General features: G+C 38.5%; 2 protein-coding genes across 3 annotated transcripts in view; one reads left to right on the top strand and one right to left on the bottom strand.

The window, feature by feature from the left end:
• The first annotated feature begins 505 nt into the window (after positions 1-505).
• Positions 506-11,598, top strand: serpine3 (serpin peptidase inhibitor, clade E (nexin, plasminogen activator inhibitor type 1), member 3). Of its 2 annotated transcripts, none has more exons than XM_038277758.1 (9): positions 506-762; positions 1,535-1,841; positions 4,223-4,450; positions 6,626-6,868; positions 9,080-9,278; positions 9,355-9,455; positions 9,546-9,632; positions 9,721-9,804; positions 11,347-11,598. In XM_038277758.1, exons 2-9 carry the CDS (start codon positions 1,577-1,579, stop codon positions 11,397-11,399), a joined length of 1,260 nt encoding a protein of 419 aa, XP_038133686.1. In that variant the 5' UTR covers positions 506-762; positions 1,535-1,576; the 3' UTR covers positions 11,400-11,598. The 2 variants fall into 2 exon arrangements, with proteins under 2 accessions (XP_038133686.1, XP_038133687.1); XM_038277759.1 differs by having other exon boundaries at positions 1,626-1,841.
• A 6-nt stretch (positions 11,599-11,604) lies between these two features.
• ints6 (integrator complex subunit 6) overlaps positions 11,605-14,522 on the bottom strand; it is a 39,972-nt gene continuing 37,054 nt past the window's right edge. The window contains exon 18 of the mRNA XM_038277756.1: positions 11,605-13,023. Within this exon, the coding sequence (XP_038133684.1) occupies positions 12,930-13,023 (94 nt within the window). The 3' untranslated portion in view covers positions 11,605-12,929. The remainder of the gene's footprint in view (positions 13,024-14,522) is intronic.

Raw genomic sequence — 14,522 nt, forward strand, 5'->3', positions numbered from 1 at the left:
GCAACAAAATATTAAGTAAAGGTTAGCATCATTTTATCCAGGCCTGTTTCATGAGTTTATATTTTGAAATCATTCTGGTTGAACCTTGGTTGAAAAGCCTTGTTTTATAGGTCTCATTTTCACTGAATTTCTCAGATTATTGATATTTCTGTTGATATTGTTGGTTTTTCTATCCATAAGTGAGGCATATCAACAATTTTTGTCAATGTGTTTTGTTTTTTTTTCCCCAGAAGGCACAATTAGAATAACATCAATCCGCATGACATGTGCTCTGCTGAAGAGTTTGACTCATTGCAATTAGAATAACTGTACTATTGTGTTATTCCTAATAAAACTGAATGGGATGATCTTTTCTGTTTCATGGGAACATGCATGCCTTTAAATCAAATGTATACACATGCACACACACTCAGCCGCAAGCTCACACACACTTGTTGGGGGTGTTTTCTCCCCTCTGCCTAGCCTGGGATTTGCTGGTTGGTGACATGCCTCCCTCCGCCTCTTTATAGCTCCGGAGGAGTCAGGAATCCCGGACGATTGGTACAGACATCGCCGACTGCAACCACAAACAAGGAGAAAGTTTCCCTTTAAATATCGTCTCATGACTGTTTTAGAGAGACAGGAGACCGGAGGACTGAGCCAGAGGCTGACAGCCAGGGAGAGGGGCTACTGGAGGAAGCAACTGACAGAAGAGCACAAGCTGGCTGCAGGGTCTGAATGCTTCCAGTGACATCAAACTGCTGCTGCTTTACCTGTCCACAGGTACTTTTTGTACATTTAACAAATCTAATTTGGGATATTAAAACCTTATCACTAGATTTTTATTACTAAGTTGCTCCTACTAGTTTGATGTTTAATAATGCAGGGTTGGAAAAAGTCTTGTCAAAAAGCATGCCTAACATTTAAATAATTAGAAATCATGTTTTATTTCCAAACAAAAAAATTATATTTATGAATATCCTAGGAAAGCATTTTAGTCATGCTTTATTCATGCATGCACATGTAATACTTGGATTTGATATCGCTCTGATATCAAAAAAACTGGAACTGATAACACTGATTCATCATTCTGATCAAGTCATTTCTATTATTTCTTGAGTATATATGCAGCAATAATGTTACAGCGATAAATCGACTTCAATTCTATCATTGCAATATGGATTACATCATCACAGAGATCAAAAACAGCCACTTATGATTTATATCTCTGTAAATGTGTCACCTTTTTATTTTGACAAAGTTATATTAAGCATGATGCTGTTACTCACATGAGTTTAGCTATAAAGTTTATTCATTCAGCAGTTGTATTGTATCGGTATCGGATATCGGCCAAATGCTCAGCTCATGTATCGTATCGAATTAGATCGGGAATAAATGGTTTGGTCTTTAAATGTAACTTCAAGTTGTTTGTAATTTTTGTAATAGTTGTGATTAATGTTATTTCTTGCATATGAAAGACGTCACCCTCTTTAAAAAAAAAAAAACTTTAAATATTTAGAAATCCTAACGGTTTTTCCTATTTCTGGTCCTACAGGTGTGATTTCTGGATTAAATCCTGTGGACTATATCTGAGGACATGTGTCGTCTGCCTTTGGCTTCACTTTTCGTGTTCCTCTGGTTGCCAGAGAGGAGCCACTGCACCAGCAGCTTTCAGGACAGCATGAGGGAGCTTCACAACCGGTTTGCAGTCAGCCTCTACCAGAGTCTCACTGAAACGGAGAACAGCTCCAACCTGATTGTGTCTCCAGCCAGCGTGGCCCTGTCCCTGGCCCTGCTGCAGCTCGGTGCCAGGGGCAACACCCGGGCTCAGCTGGAGGGAACGCTGGGATACAACGTGAATGGTAGGCTTTAGTCTTGTTTTGTACTAAGGGGGAAGGTGGGCGTTAGCTGCTCATTTCGCTGTGAAAAGGGGAGCTGGAGAGGTTTGTCGGTGGCGCTCAGAGCTGTTGGTACCAGGTGGCGTGGAGCGGTGCTGCTGCTGCCGTTGGCCCTGCAGAGAACAGCGGTGTCTGGAGCCGTAATACCTGCCTCCACACCAGCTCTAATCTCATTAACCACTCCTGCAGCTTGGCCTCGGGCGAAGGGTCAGGAGGCCAGTGTGTTTCATTACCAATGAAATGACTGATAAAGCTCCTCTTTGCTGCCTGATATCATCTTACAGCTCAGATAGCTGGAAAATCTGATCATATGCTGCCCTTTTTACCTAACCTGGAACTTTGGATTCCTAACTCTAAATATGTTGCTTTAACAATTTTTGGCCCCCTGGTAAAGGTCTGTAAGTTGTCTTAAAATGCAAACCCCTTCTTTAGTGGTAGCATAGTCACACATTAAAAAAAAGGAAAATTCTAACCTTTAGTTTGAGTTTTTTTTTATTATGTGAATAAAGAAAATGTTTTATTCATGTAATAAAAGGCTTTTAACAAATACATAAAAATAGGACCCACAGCATCACAGAGCCTCCACCTTACTTGGTAGAGGATATTGTTTTTTTTTTTTTGTTTTTTTTTACAGCAGACCCACCAGGAGCATCACATTAAACAAAATCTGGTAGAACAAAATGTCATGGACAGCAAACTGTCCATCTTTACGGTTCTAAATGTTTTACAGAAAATTTATTTTTCTACCATTCCTCCCAAGCAACCAGCTACTATAACATTTATCTCAAGGTTGCTATGCAGGTTTTACTCAGCTAACTAACAGTGTCCTTCACTGGTTTTATTTGTCTGTGTGTTTTACTCCCTTACAACCTTTTCCTGCTTCACTTAAGGATCCAGTTAAACACCTGAAATAGTTACTGTAATTGTAGATAATGGGAATCAGCTCATTTACTGTAGCCCATTTCTGACACATGGCTAAAATCACATCTACCCTACTTCATTGGGGATGTTTTCTTTAACCTTTCCTGTTTTGAAGAAACTCAAACAATAAATTGACTGGACTCATGTATGTGATGGTTTCTTTAGGCATAGTGAAAATGTAAAGTGACTCTTACCCTGCCATTTCTATTAAACTACTAATTCTATTGCAAAGCACGTTATAGGTATGTAACCTCTTTCCTTAAGACCGAGGAAGGAGGGGAGCTGGAGTCAAACTTGCAAACTTTTGATTACCAGTTGGCAACCCTTGATAAGCTTAAAGTTATAGTGGAGGATGTTCTTTTTCCAGGTGGATCATCAAAATAAGTGGTCCTCCTAATAGGCTCTATGCACAGCTCCACTACTTCCTGAATTTAAGGCAGCTCCTTTGTTTCCTGTCTTTCATGATTGGATGCACTGATTAATCCAGGTGTGTATGACCTAAGTAACTGGCCAGACACACCTGGATTAATCAGTTCGTCCAGTAATGAAAGACAGGAAACAAAGGAGCTGCCTTAAATTCAGGAAGTAGTGGAGCTGTGCATAGAGCCCATTGTTCCGGTGATATGTTTGCGCTAGCCCGTCCTACATGCTCGCACCCATTTTCACTTACCGGTGGTGAGTCTGACAAAGTGGAAAAATTGCAAATCAAGAAAGCTTGTATGGGCAATGCAAACAGCAACTTTTAAACAGAGCGTGCATGAAGAGGAATGGGCTCATGCATGCTCCCGAACAAACGTGTTTATTAGGCGTTCCCTCTAGGGAGCAGGTACAAGGTTGTGCATGTGCATTTATTTTTTAATTGGAGAGGGTGGGTCTTTTAAAAAGTTTGCAAAACTCCTCCACTATTTTAAGTCCTGGATTATTTATAAAAAGTTTCCAAACTCTGATCAATCAAAAAATACTAAACAAATACTAAAAGTACCCACTGGAGAATTTACAGTGACATAGTTAGAATAAAGAGAATAAGTTTTAGAACAAAATTGATCTAAAATATTAATGAAACTTGTCACTGTTAATTCTAAACCATGAAGAAGTGGAAGAATCAGAATGATCAATATAAAATGTGCTATTATTTATAAAGATAGCACGGAGGAGATGATGTGATTTTTTTTTTTTTTTTTTGGTGAAATGCTCATTGCTTTTCAGAGTAAATCTAACCTACAGCACTTACCAGCTTGAATGCCTAAAAAGCCTTAGTTTGATTGTATGGGATCCCCATAAGATGTATTGTGGAATTTAACAATTTGCTACTGAAACTTGCAGGCGAAGTAACAATGCAGAGACAACTGCTAATTTATTGCTCTTAAACGAGGTAAGTGAGACATGAAGGAAAAACACTCTTGCATTCTTGTCTGTCTCTGCAGACGCTCAGGTGCGAGACTTCCTGTTGCTCACCCAGGGCGACATGAGCAACAGCAGCCAGGGGGCGGGGCTCCAGCTAACCTGCACCCTGATCATCCAAAGTGAAGTCCAGCTTCAGGCTGAGTTCACCCAGAACGCTGCAGCCTTGGTCAACGCCAGCGTTGTTCGAGCCAACTTCAGCCAAGCTAATCCCAATCGCATCCATTCAGAGACATCAGGACGTAACCACGGTGATCCTGACAGCTTTATTATGCACTTTTACTGCATACCATATGTTAGTGTCCGACTGGCATCAGTGGTGGAAAAGTAAATCCTCCTAATAGGGTCAAGTAACTGTGTGTTAAAATCATTGAATTTATTTACCTAATAGCATTTGTTACCAATTTAAATTGGGTTTCTGTCTTATTTATTAATTAGTATAGTTTGAGTACATTTCAACAGTTAATATAATCATAATCATTTGTCAAAGGGCAATAAACATGCCTAAAAAAACGTGCCTGTTTGAGGAGTTTTGTTAACCCCAAAGCATATTGGGGCAAATGATTTAATTCCTTATCTTACTTCAGCATTACCTTACAAAAACACTACACACAGGGTTCTACATTGAAACCTTTTCAGACTTTTGGTAAACACAACCTCAGTGTACTTTATTAATTTTATCTAATGGGTTAAAGCAAAGTTGGCTGGAAGATGAAGCATATAAACCCCAAACATGCCATCCCTATTGTGAAACATGGTGGTGGCTCTAGCATGATGTGAGTACTCTTTTCCTCAGCAGTGGCAGGTTTCTATGGGATATACTGTAAACCTTTGAAATACTTAGATTTGTGAGACTCTACACACATGGCCAGAACTACATTAAAACATATAGATTAATATATTTATGTGCTAAAATGGCCTAGTCAAAGTCCAAAACTTCCTCTGGCAAAGAAAGAGTCCACAAATTATTCCTGTGGGGTTAAATATAAATGCACCCCACCCTTTTGATATTTATCTTTTTTTATAGCAAAGCCTGAAAAACAATATTCTTCTTCTGTTACGTATTAACTTATGTTGGTCTTTAAAATGAAACATGGTTGTATGAGCGTAACCTGACATTAATCGGCTAAGTTTATTTAAGGTGTATGAATACTTTTGCAAGAAAGTGCACTTAAAACACCAGTGCTGTGATTCTCACTCGTATGCATATTACAAATTTACAAATCAATTCAGGTTAATCATAAACACCGGCTGACAACATCTGTCAATCAAAGGTGGGCAGTACCTATCTACATTTATTAATTTACAGTTACTTCAGCAACATTTTATAAAAATATGCTTTTAGAAGTATTTTTAGTGCTCTATACATTTTACTTTTATCTAATAGCTTAATAAAACATCCCTACTTTTACTGTAACTAAGTCAAACTGTGCTCCAAATGAAAAACATTCATATTTATGGCAAATTAAGTTAATAAATAAATTGGTTTTATGTTAAAACAAAATGTTCTGCCTGAAATGTTTATTTTTTATTCTTTTGTTGGTTTTAAATATTTCATTATAGTATTTAAAGTACCAAAGAATTACACATAACTTCACATTTTGGTCTTTTTTACATAATTTAATATATCAGATGTTATGTTGATTTACTCAGTACATGAGTAGCCTTTTTTTAACAAATACCTTTTTACTCTTTGCTAAAAACAGGATTAAGTAAAGTTGCTTTTACTTTGGTGCAGTTTTTAGGTACTCTACCTACCTCTGATATCAATAAACTAGAACAGCCAAAGGTGGCCTTTCTGTAGGTTTTAGAGGTTTCCCTGCTTCAGCACAGCTGATTCTGATCGTTGCAGTTCAGCAAAACTTGTTCATCAGCTATCAACTGAAATCAGCTGTGCTGAAGAAAGAAAACCACTAAAACCTGCAGGAAGGCGGGCCTCGAGGGCCAACTTTGGGCAGGCCTGCACTAGAAGATCGCACCTACAAAATCCAAACAAAGTTTGGTCCATGTTAAATCTCTTTTAACTAGAGAAAGTTAAAAACAGCATTTCTACTATATATATTTTTTCACACCTTTTAAACAAAGATAACACCACAGACATGCAAAGAACTCTGATGCTTACTAAGCAGAGTTGGAAAGTTGTTAGATTTAACACTTCTCTTGCTGAAAGGTGTTTTTTTTAAAGAAAAAAAATCTACATTTTCTGCAAAAAGCAATGAGCTGTCCCCAACGGCAGACATGTCAGCTCTTTGTAAACATGTTATTGCTGAGTCATCCCTACCAGCCTGAAAGAGCAGAATGATTACGGCTTGTTGTAGGCCCTCTATCTTATTTACTACAGTTCATACTTTAACCTATGAAAACCTTCTTGTTTAAGCTGCTTATAAAAGAAGGATCTAAAGAATGTGTTCTTTGCCCCGTCCTAGATGAGTGGTGGCCTCTGAACTCAGGAAGCAGCAGTGGGGAGCTGTCGGGCTCAGGTGAGCCCCAGCCAGAAGCCCTCTGGTGGGGTCAACGTCCCCAGGTGGCTCTGATCAACACGGTGGCGTTCAGAGGCATCTGGCAGAAACAGTTTATATTTGGCAACACTCAGACGCTGCCCTTCATCCTGTCTGATGGGAGCACCATCAAGGTGCCCATGATGCATCAGACTGCAGAGGTCAGCTTTGGTGAGTGTCCCTCATCAGGTTTTTCCTTCCTGCACTAATCTTCCCATGAATTTAGATCATCTTCCCAGGATGCAGCACGCCGTGTTGTTGCCGCCACCATGTGGCTCGTTTGTGTGCTCAGTGCAACATGCCCTGTTAGTTTTCTGCTATACGGTTATTTATGGCAGGGGTCAGCAATCTGTTCAAAACTACCAGTAGGGACCTGTGAAAAAGTCATTTAAACCTTATGTGTAATAAACATATTTGTAAAGCTTGTATCTTGTATGTTCTTTAAAAAATAAATCAAATTTGATTAAAAAGAGAAAAAATAAAAGGGATAAAATGATGCAGCTCGGTGTTGGTTGGTCCTGGTCTATGTGAAAGCTGTGAATCACAGGATTTCTTGTTTATTTCAGTGACTCGGTTTATATAAGTTCATTTCACTTAGGCGTACGTTTCCAAACCTTCTTCTCTGTTAACTCTTTATTCCTTTCAACTATAAACAGTTTTCTGATTACAGCGTTAACAATACAGCATACTATTTGAGATCAGAGCGGTAAAGAGTTTTTCTTTTTTTTTTTCAGGACTTTTTAAATGAAAAACATGGTCTAAGTAAAAAGTATGTTTAATACAATGGTGTCAAAAGTACAAACATTTTGTTACTTAAGTAGAAGTAAAGATACTGCAGTTTCAAAACACTCTGGTAAAAGTTGAAGTATCAACTTGAACTCTTTACTCAAGTAAAAGTATGTGCTCCAAAAACTACTTCAAGTATTAAAGTATAAAGTAATCTTTAAAAAAAACAGCCAAATGCCACAATATGAATTGAAAGCTCAGTTTTTCGACTATTTCAAAAAACTTCTTTGAGATAGGGCCAAGGAAGAGGGAGGTCTTGTTGGTCTCCGTCTCCCGATACGCTCTCGCCTGTGTCCGACCTTTCAGACATTTCAACACCTTTTTCTGAATCCAACATTGTAGCATGAAATAGACAATTCACGTTTACAGTTTGAAGAACACCTGCTTGCTTCTGATGATTTCCTTTAGCTAACCAATGAGTGTTTGCGTTACATGACTCATCCAATTACACTAGTTTTCACCAGATGTGGATGGAGCCAATCAACTGCATTGGATGGAGCACATGACGTTAAATAAATATTTATAAACATTAAACCGAAGCCAAGAGTAACGAGTAACGTTTGTTTTAAAAATGTAAGGAATAGAAAGTACAGATAACTGTGTAAAAATGTAATGAGTAGAAGTCAGAAGTAGGAAGAAGAATAAGTAATGGAGTAAAGTATAGATACATCAAGTGTACATAAGTACAGTAACAAAGTATTTGTACTTCTTTACTTGACACCTCTAGTTTAATATCTACATAAACATTCAAAAAAGAAAATGAAAAACAATCCACTGGACTTTTTTTTCCAAGTTTGAAGACATTTCGCTTCCCATTCAGGAAGCTTTTTCACTTTAAAATGTCTGGAATGGCGTTGAGTTCGAGGTTCTATACAGTATATAGGAGGAAACCAAACAACCCCTCCACAGACGCATGGTGATACAGAGTCTTGTCTGGAGGACGTGGCTCTTCTGTGTTGGGTCATGCATCTGTGGAGGGGTTGCTTGGTTTCCTCCTATATACTGTATAGAACCTCGAACTCAACGCCATTCCAGACATTTTAAAGTGAAAAAGCTTCCTGAATGGGAAGCGACACGTCTTCAAACTTGGAAACAAAGTCCAGAGGATTGTTTTTAATTTTCTTTTTTTGGAATGACTACAACCGCCATCATAATATCTACATAAAGTTTATATTAATCAACAAAACAAGCCTCATGGAACCTTTTATGTCGTTCTATGGCAGCCTAAGGATGATGGTCCTCCTTCAGCTCTGGATCTGTGCAGTTCCTCCAGAGTTCCCGCACTTTGGTTCCTGGTTGATGTTCTCTTTTCATGCTCCCTGCTTTTGTCTAGATCTGTGTGAGATGTTCAAAGCTTGGGCATGCTTGTTTTATAATCTAAACCTTCTTTAAACCTCCCCTTAAAGCTCAGCAGTAGATATACTGAGCTTTAATGACCTATAAGTCACCTTTTAGTTGACAATGCAGTTGTTTGCATTGGATTTTATTTAGGGGTATCAGTAAAAGGGGACCAAATAAAAGTGCAGTTTTATTATTTAAAGCAAATTTATTTAATTTAACTAAATTGGAATAAAGTTTGTGATTCGCACCCCACAGGTCAGTTCAGGACAGCATCCGACCAACGTTACACGGTGCTGGAGCTGCCGTACTCGGACCGCTCCCTGAGCCTGCAGGTGGTTCTGCCCAGTGAAAGGAAGAGCCCACTCTCCCTCCTTGAGTCCCTGCTCACTGCTCGTCAGCTGGCCTCTTGGGACTCCGGCCTGCGAAGGACCAAGATGGACATTTTCCTGCCCAGGTGATAAACCGGCACTGAGGTTAAAGGTTTTAGACTTTCGTACGCGGCTCAGACTTCATAATATGGTTTGATTCAGATTCAGAATGCAGAAGAAGTTCAGCCTGAGGTCGGTGCTCCCTGCTCTGGGCATCAGTGATGCCTTTAACCCGACATTAGCCGACCTGACAGGGATATCAGGTCAGTTGATCACTTCTTTGCTCTCTTCATATAAAAATGAAATCATCTCAACTAGGTCAACTGATAATTTTTGGATTTGATTCCCTGCAGCTGAGGAGGGTCTTTATGTTTCTGACGCCTTCCATGAAGTCAGAATTGAAGTTACAGAGGAAGGGACGAAGGCATCTGCTGCAACAGGTCAGCAGGGTCATGCATTCATTTGTATAAGAAATCACTAAACCAAGTAGATGGATGTCAAATGACTTTTTTTCCCCTATCATTCCAGCCATGGTGCTACTGAAACGATCCCGTGCTCCAGTTTTTAAGGCGGACCGGCCTTTCTTGTTCCTCATTCGGCAGGTTAACACAGGTACCTAGTCTAGAAATACCATAGCTATATAAAAATCATTTGATTCTCCTGTGAACCTCAACTGATTGACTTATTTAAAGGATGCATCTAGTAATCCAGCAATCTCAAATAGCTGAAAAGAGGAATTCTTGTCCTGAAAATAGCCAAGATTAAATTAAAAATGTATCATATGTTAAATGCAAGGCAGATCCTCTTTAGCGAACTCTAGTGGATAAAAACATGAAGAGTAATAGCTAAGAATCATGGTGCACAACAGACTGTTAGCAGCTTATTATAAAGCTATGGTGAATTTTGTCCAGTGGTTTGGATTGTGGATTTAATTTAGTGAAAAACATGGGAAGAAATAACTTTATTTAAGGAAGGTTGACAAATGTATGGAAAGCTATGAGAAAAACTGGAAATGGGAAGGGCAGTGAATCCAGAAAGTATTCCTTACTGTTAAACACATATTTAAAAATCAATTAGTTTTCTCTTAAACGCAAAAGGACATTTTATGTTTATTTTCAAATATGTTAAACTTAAAAAAAGAAATGAAACCGCACGTTTCTAAATTTTTTCAGCTTCGCCATGAAGGTTTATATTGAATCCTGTTACTAAAACTTATTTGGAGTAAACCGGGTATTAATTCAATTGACTGGAAAGTCTGTGTCTGTGGAGCTTAGAGACATTTTTCATTCTCATAGTGACATCAGTCATCTATAAATGTAACCCTTAAGGATTATAGTTGGAGGAAATAGCGGCCAAAATCATTTCTACAATAAAGCATGGTGGTGGCAGCCTTATGAATATCAATAGAGCAATCCTAATTGCAGCTGAATCGTCAAGACTTGATTCCGAATGAAAACTGCTAAGCAGATCTGAGGATAGTCGTGCATCATTTCACCATCTGACCTGCTGGCTGGTAGCATGATACAGACTTCATGCTTCTGAAGGTGCATCAACAAAGTATTAAACAAGGACTAGAAATAGCTCTAGCTTTAAGGTAATATCCTTTAGAGGTAAAACAAAGATATTAGAATAAGGCCGTCTGAGCCAATTGTTCATTTCTATAAACATTACTGTTCTCTGAATACGTTTTTCTTTTTTAACCCCATTTTATATAACATTTAGCAGTCGGATGGCTTCCAAGAATCTAATGCGTCTTCAAACTTGGAAACAAAGTCCAGAGGATTGTTTTTAATTTTCTTTTTTGGTAATGTTTATGTAGATATTAAACCAGAGGTGTCAAGTAATAAAGTACAAATACTTCCTTGATGTATCTCTACTTTACTCCACTAATGCAGCTTCTTCCCTGCTGCCATTAGACCACTGAATGTTGTATATATATATATAAAAAAAGTGCTGAATGTTTGATGCTGTAAATCATATACGTCTTATGTTTACATTTTATCCCTGCAACACTTTAAAAATGGAAATATCTTGAGAGCTGTGCTGAACAAAATTTATTTTTGTATAAACTCTGTGTGACAATTAAGTCCATCTGAGTTTAAGATATGGGAAATGTCCCACACAAATGTCAGTAATGTCTGCTCTCCTTCTCAGGCTCCATCTTGTTTATGGGGAGAATAATGAACCCTGCAGACCAAGTAATATAACACTCCTCTAAGCCCCGCCCCCCAAATCGCACCAACCAGTTCCAGCAGCAGTATTTATTTATGGACCAAATGGACGATACCACGATGCTGAAGGAGGAGGGATGTTACTTTTTGTAAATACATGTAAATAAAATTTTATGTTTTTACACATTGGGTGTATTTATTCTACAGTTCTGCTACAAATAAAAAATAAAATCTCAAAGAGTCACATGTTTATGGAACACTTTATTTACATGGCCCTTCACAGTGTAAAATAGAATCTTTATTTATGGAAATAATTACAAAAAGGCCATTCTCCACCGAACATTTCTCTTTAAATAGTACTCTAAGGTATTTACATCTTTACAGTGTATTCAAAATACTCTTTTGGTAGCGGCCTCTTCACAAGTAAAAGACAAGTATGGCAGATTTTGGTCCCTTTTCGGGGAGGAGGGGATGTTTAGCGGAGGAAGACGACGGCCACTGGAATCAGAAATCAACTTTTGACCTCTAGACCTTTAACCACCGGCGTTCTGTTTGTGTACATTTGAGAACGCTGAAATATTTCATTAAATTGCAACAAATACGTAGTTTATTATTATTTCTTAACTTACATTAAATAATTCTCAAATATACACAAGTGCAAATACAGTGAAGCGACAAGAAGTTGGTTTGAGATTCGTGGCAGAGGGTGGGGGGTGGTTGATGGGAGTTAGTAATTTGGCAGCAACCAAGACCCCACTCAATCACTGCTTTCAGCAGACCACAGTCCGTGTTGCATATCTGCCCTTTAAGGCTTTAATAAATAGGTGGGGGAGGGGGGACTCGATGTTATTGCTGAATCATTAGTCACAGTTCCTGAGCTTTTTCGTCCCCGTCTTCAATCCCTTTCATAACCTTTCCTTCTCGGTTTAAAGGAAACTCGGAGGATCCTGAGAACCTTTCACTTTCTCCAACATCAAACATCAATAATAATCACCAGTTTGGAGCCAAATTAAGTCAGTTTGGGAGCTTAGTGAGTGGAGTGCTCTGGTTGGTGGAGTGTAGAAACAAATTCACCTCCTCATTCACACACAGAAAACTAAGAGTAGTGGGAGAAAATTGTTTTATGACCACTTCGGTGGATCCCTTTTGACCCTGGGTTTGAAACAAAACATATAATGCTGAGACTGAAACCATCTGCCACATTGTCACAGAAAAGAAAAGAAGAACATCACGCTCTGGTTGCAGGCCCTCATCTGATCCTCTCTGGAAAAGTCTTTAACTTCGCCTCAAATACAGGAGGTGTCTGTTAACTCAACTGTAACCAAAATGAGAGTTAGCATCTCTTTAGATCAGCATTAACGCCCCCCTCCCCTTGATCTAGTTTGAAATTAAGACCCATTCAGAGTCGGACATACTGTCTACCATTGATGTGGATTTAATGACAGGTCGGCTGAAGGTGCTGGAGATCGTGGGTTCGGCCGTGTGTCGTCTTTGGGCCTTGGTTGGGGTGGAGATGTGGGGGGAGGGTCAGGTCTCATAGTAAAGTCTGTTTGGTTGGAGCCGGTCTCAGAGCATCTCCACGTGGTTCATGGTGTTGGATCTGTTGTGGATTTCCTCCAGGAAGTTTTCCAGCTGCTCAATGAGAACCCGCTTCTTAAACCTTAAGGCAGCGGAGAAAAAAAGGAATATTTGAAAATGTACAAAAGCATCACTTAAAGCTTCTGAAGCCAAAGCAAGAGGTTTTTTATAAAGTGCATTAAGAATGATTTCAATCAGGATCATCTTTATCGGTTTAGGTCTGATGCACAAAACTAATGAATTCAATTTAAAGCTAAAATTTTTAACTTTGACTTTTTTTCCCAGTTTGTATTAATGAAGAAAAACGAGGATCTTTTAAATTTGGAAATGACTTTTGAGCATAAATGCATGGGAAACGAATTCAAACCACTTGTTTGGGTGCAATTAACTGGTACTGGACTTTTTTTTGTGTCCCGATCCGATATGAATATCAAATATTGGCCAATAATCTAATATCGGATTTTATCGGTCTGTGTCTAAAATCTCTGATATTGTCGTGCTGATAGATGCACTCTGCTTCTGATTAACGTTTTTTATAACTCATGATTCACACGGATATCAAATGGATTCAATACTGGTATCAGTGAATTCTCTAAGCTGCAATATCGGTATTGTATTAGAAAAAAAAAAAAGTTGTTTCTACCTCCTTACAACTTCCTTAATTTTATAATTTGGACATACATCACATTAGGAACGTATTAGGAAATGTAAATATTCATTATCAATTAAAAAGCAGTTTTTATTGAACATAAATAATCCAACTTGTTTACTCTAGCCCTGTAGGTGTATGTTTTATGTTGCTATACAGAAGGGAAAAGAAAACCGCACAGCTGTAGTATAAATTAAAAAGGTATCAGAATGGGTTTCTGTTTGTTAAGATGCTGTAGCAGATTTAAAGTCATTTGCAAGTTCATGGCTTGATTCCGCCTGTCCTACGAACGCCCTCAGTCCTCTGCTGGATTTAGACCGAAGTAATGTTAATGAAGTTAAAGGAACTGATCTTTCCGTCAAAGTATCCAGTTAGAGAGGATCTGAGCTTTGTGACATCAGATTGGAAGAAACCATGGAAACGCTGGATATAAAATGTTTCATTAATGCACCGTTTACACTACCTCTCTGAAACTGATCAGTACCGAGTTTGGATAAGTTAACCGTGCTGAGCTTGGTTCCTTACGCCCATCTACACATCATGCTAACATGGTTCCTTGCTTCCTATTGGCGATCCAGGATAGGCGTGGTCGGACCGTTCTCAGCATGGTTTTAAAAGGCTAGTGTAAATGCACCTATACTCAGCAACAATATTTAGATTATGTAGTGTTTAAACAATGTTAAATTCTTACCAAGAAGCCCAAAGCATATCAATAAAAATAATACATTCTTAAACCACAACCAGCCTGAACAGCTGATGATTGGAGGCAGGATAGATCCATCAAACTGTGCTCAGATGCCTGTTGCTTACATCCAGATGACAACCTTTTTTTTTTCTTATTACTGTTTTTAAAGACCCATTCTCTATTAAATCAAAGAGATGTTTGTGTGTAAAGATCAGAGTAGGTCCCCAGTTTTGGACGAAGTGGTGGA

Source organism: Cyprinodon tularosa, unplaced genomic scaffold (assembly GCF_016077235.1).
Source record: "Cyprinodon tularosa strain WSP-4 unplaced genomic scaffold, ASM1607723v1 ctg134, whole genome shotgun sequence".
Taxonomy (NCBI): domain Eukaryota; kingdom Metazoa; phylum Chordata; class Actinopteri; order Cyprinodontiformes; family Cyprinodontidae; genus Cyprinodon; species Cyprinodon tularosa.

Bases quoted from the DNA above. Each gene is read 5' to 3' on its own strand.
- serpine3 (XM_038277758.1), top strand. From the start codon at position 1,577: ATGTGTCGTCTGCCTTTGGCTTCACTTTTCGTGTTCCTCTGGTTGCCA. The intron at 1,842-4,222 runs GTAGGCTTTAGT...CTGTCTCTGCAG, and splicing joins GCTGGGATACAACGTGAATG to ACGCTCAGGTGCGAGACTTC. The intron at 9,456-9,545 runs GTCAGTTGATCA...GATTCCCTGCAG, and splicing joins CGACCTGACAGGGATATCAG to CTGAGGAGGGTCTTTATGTT.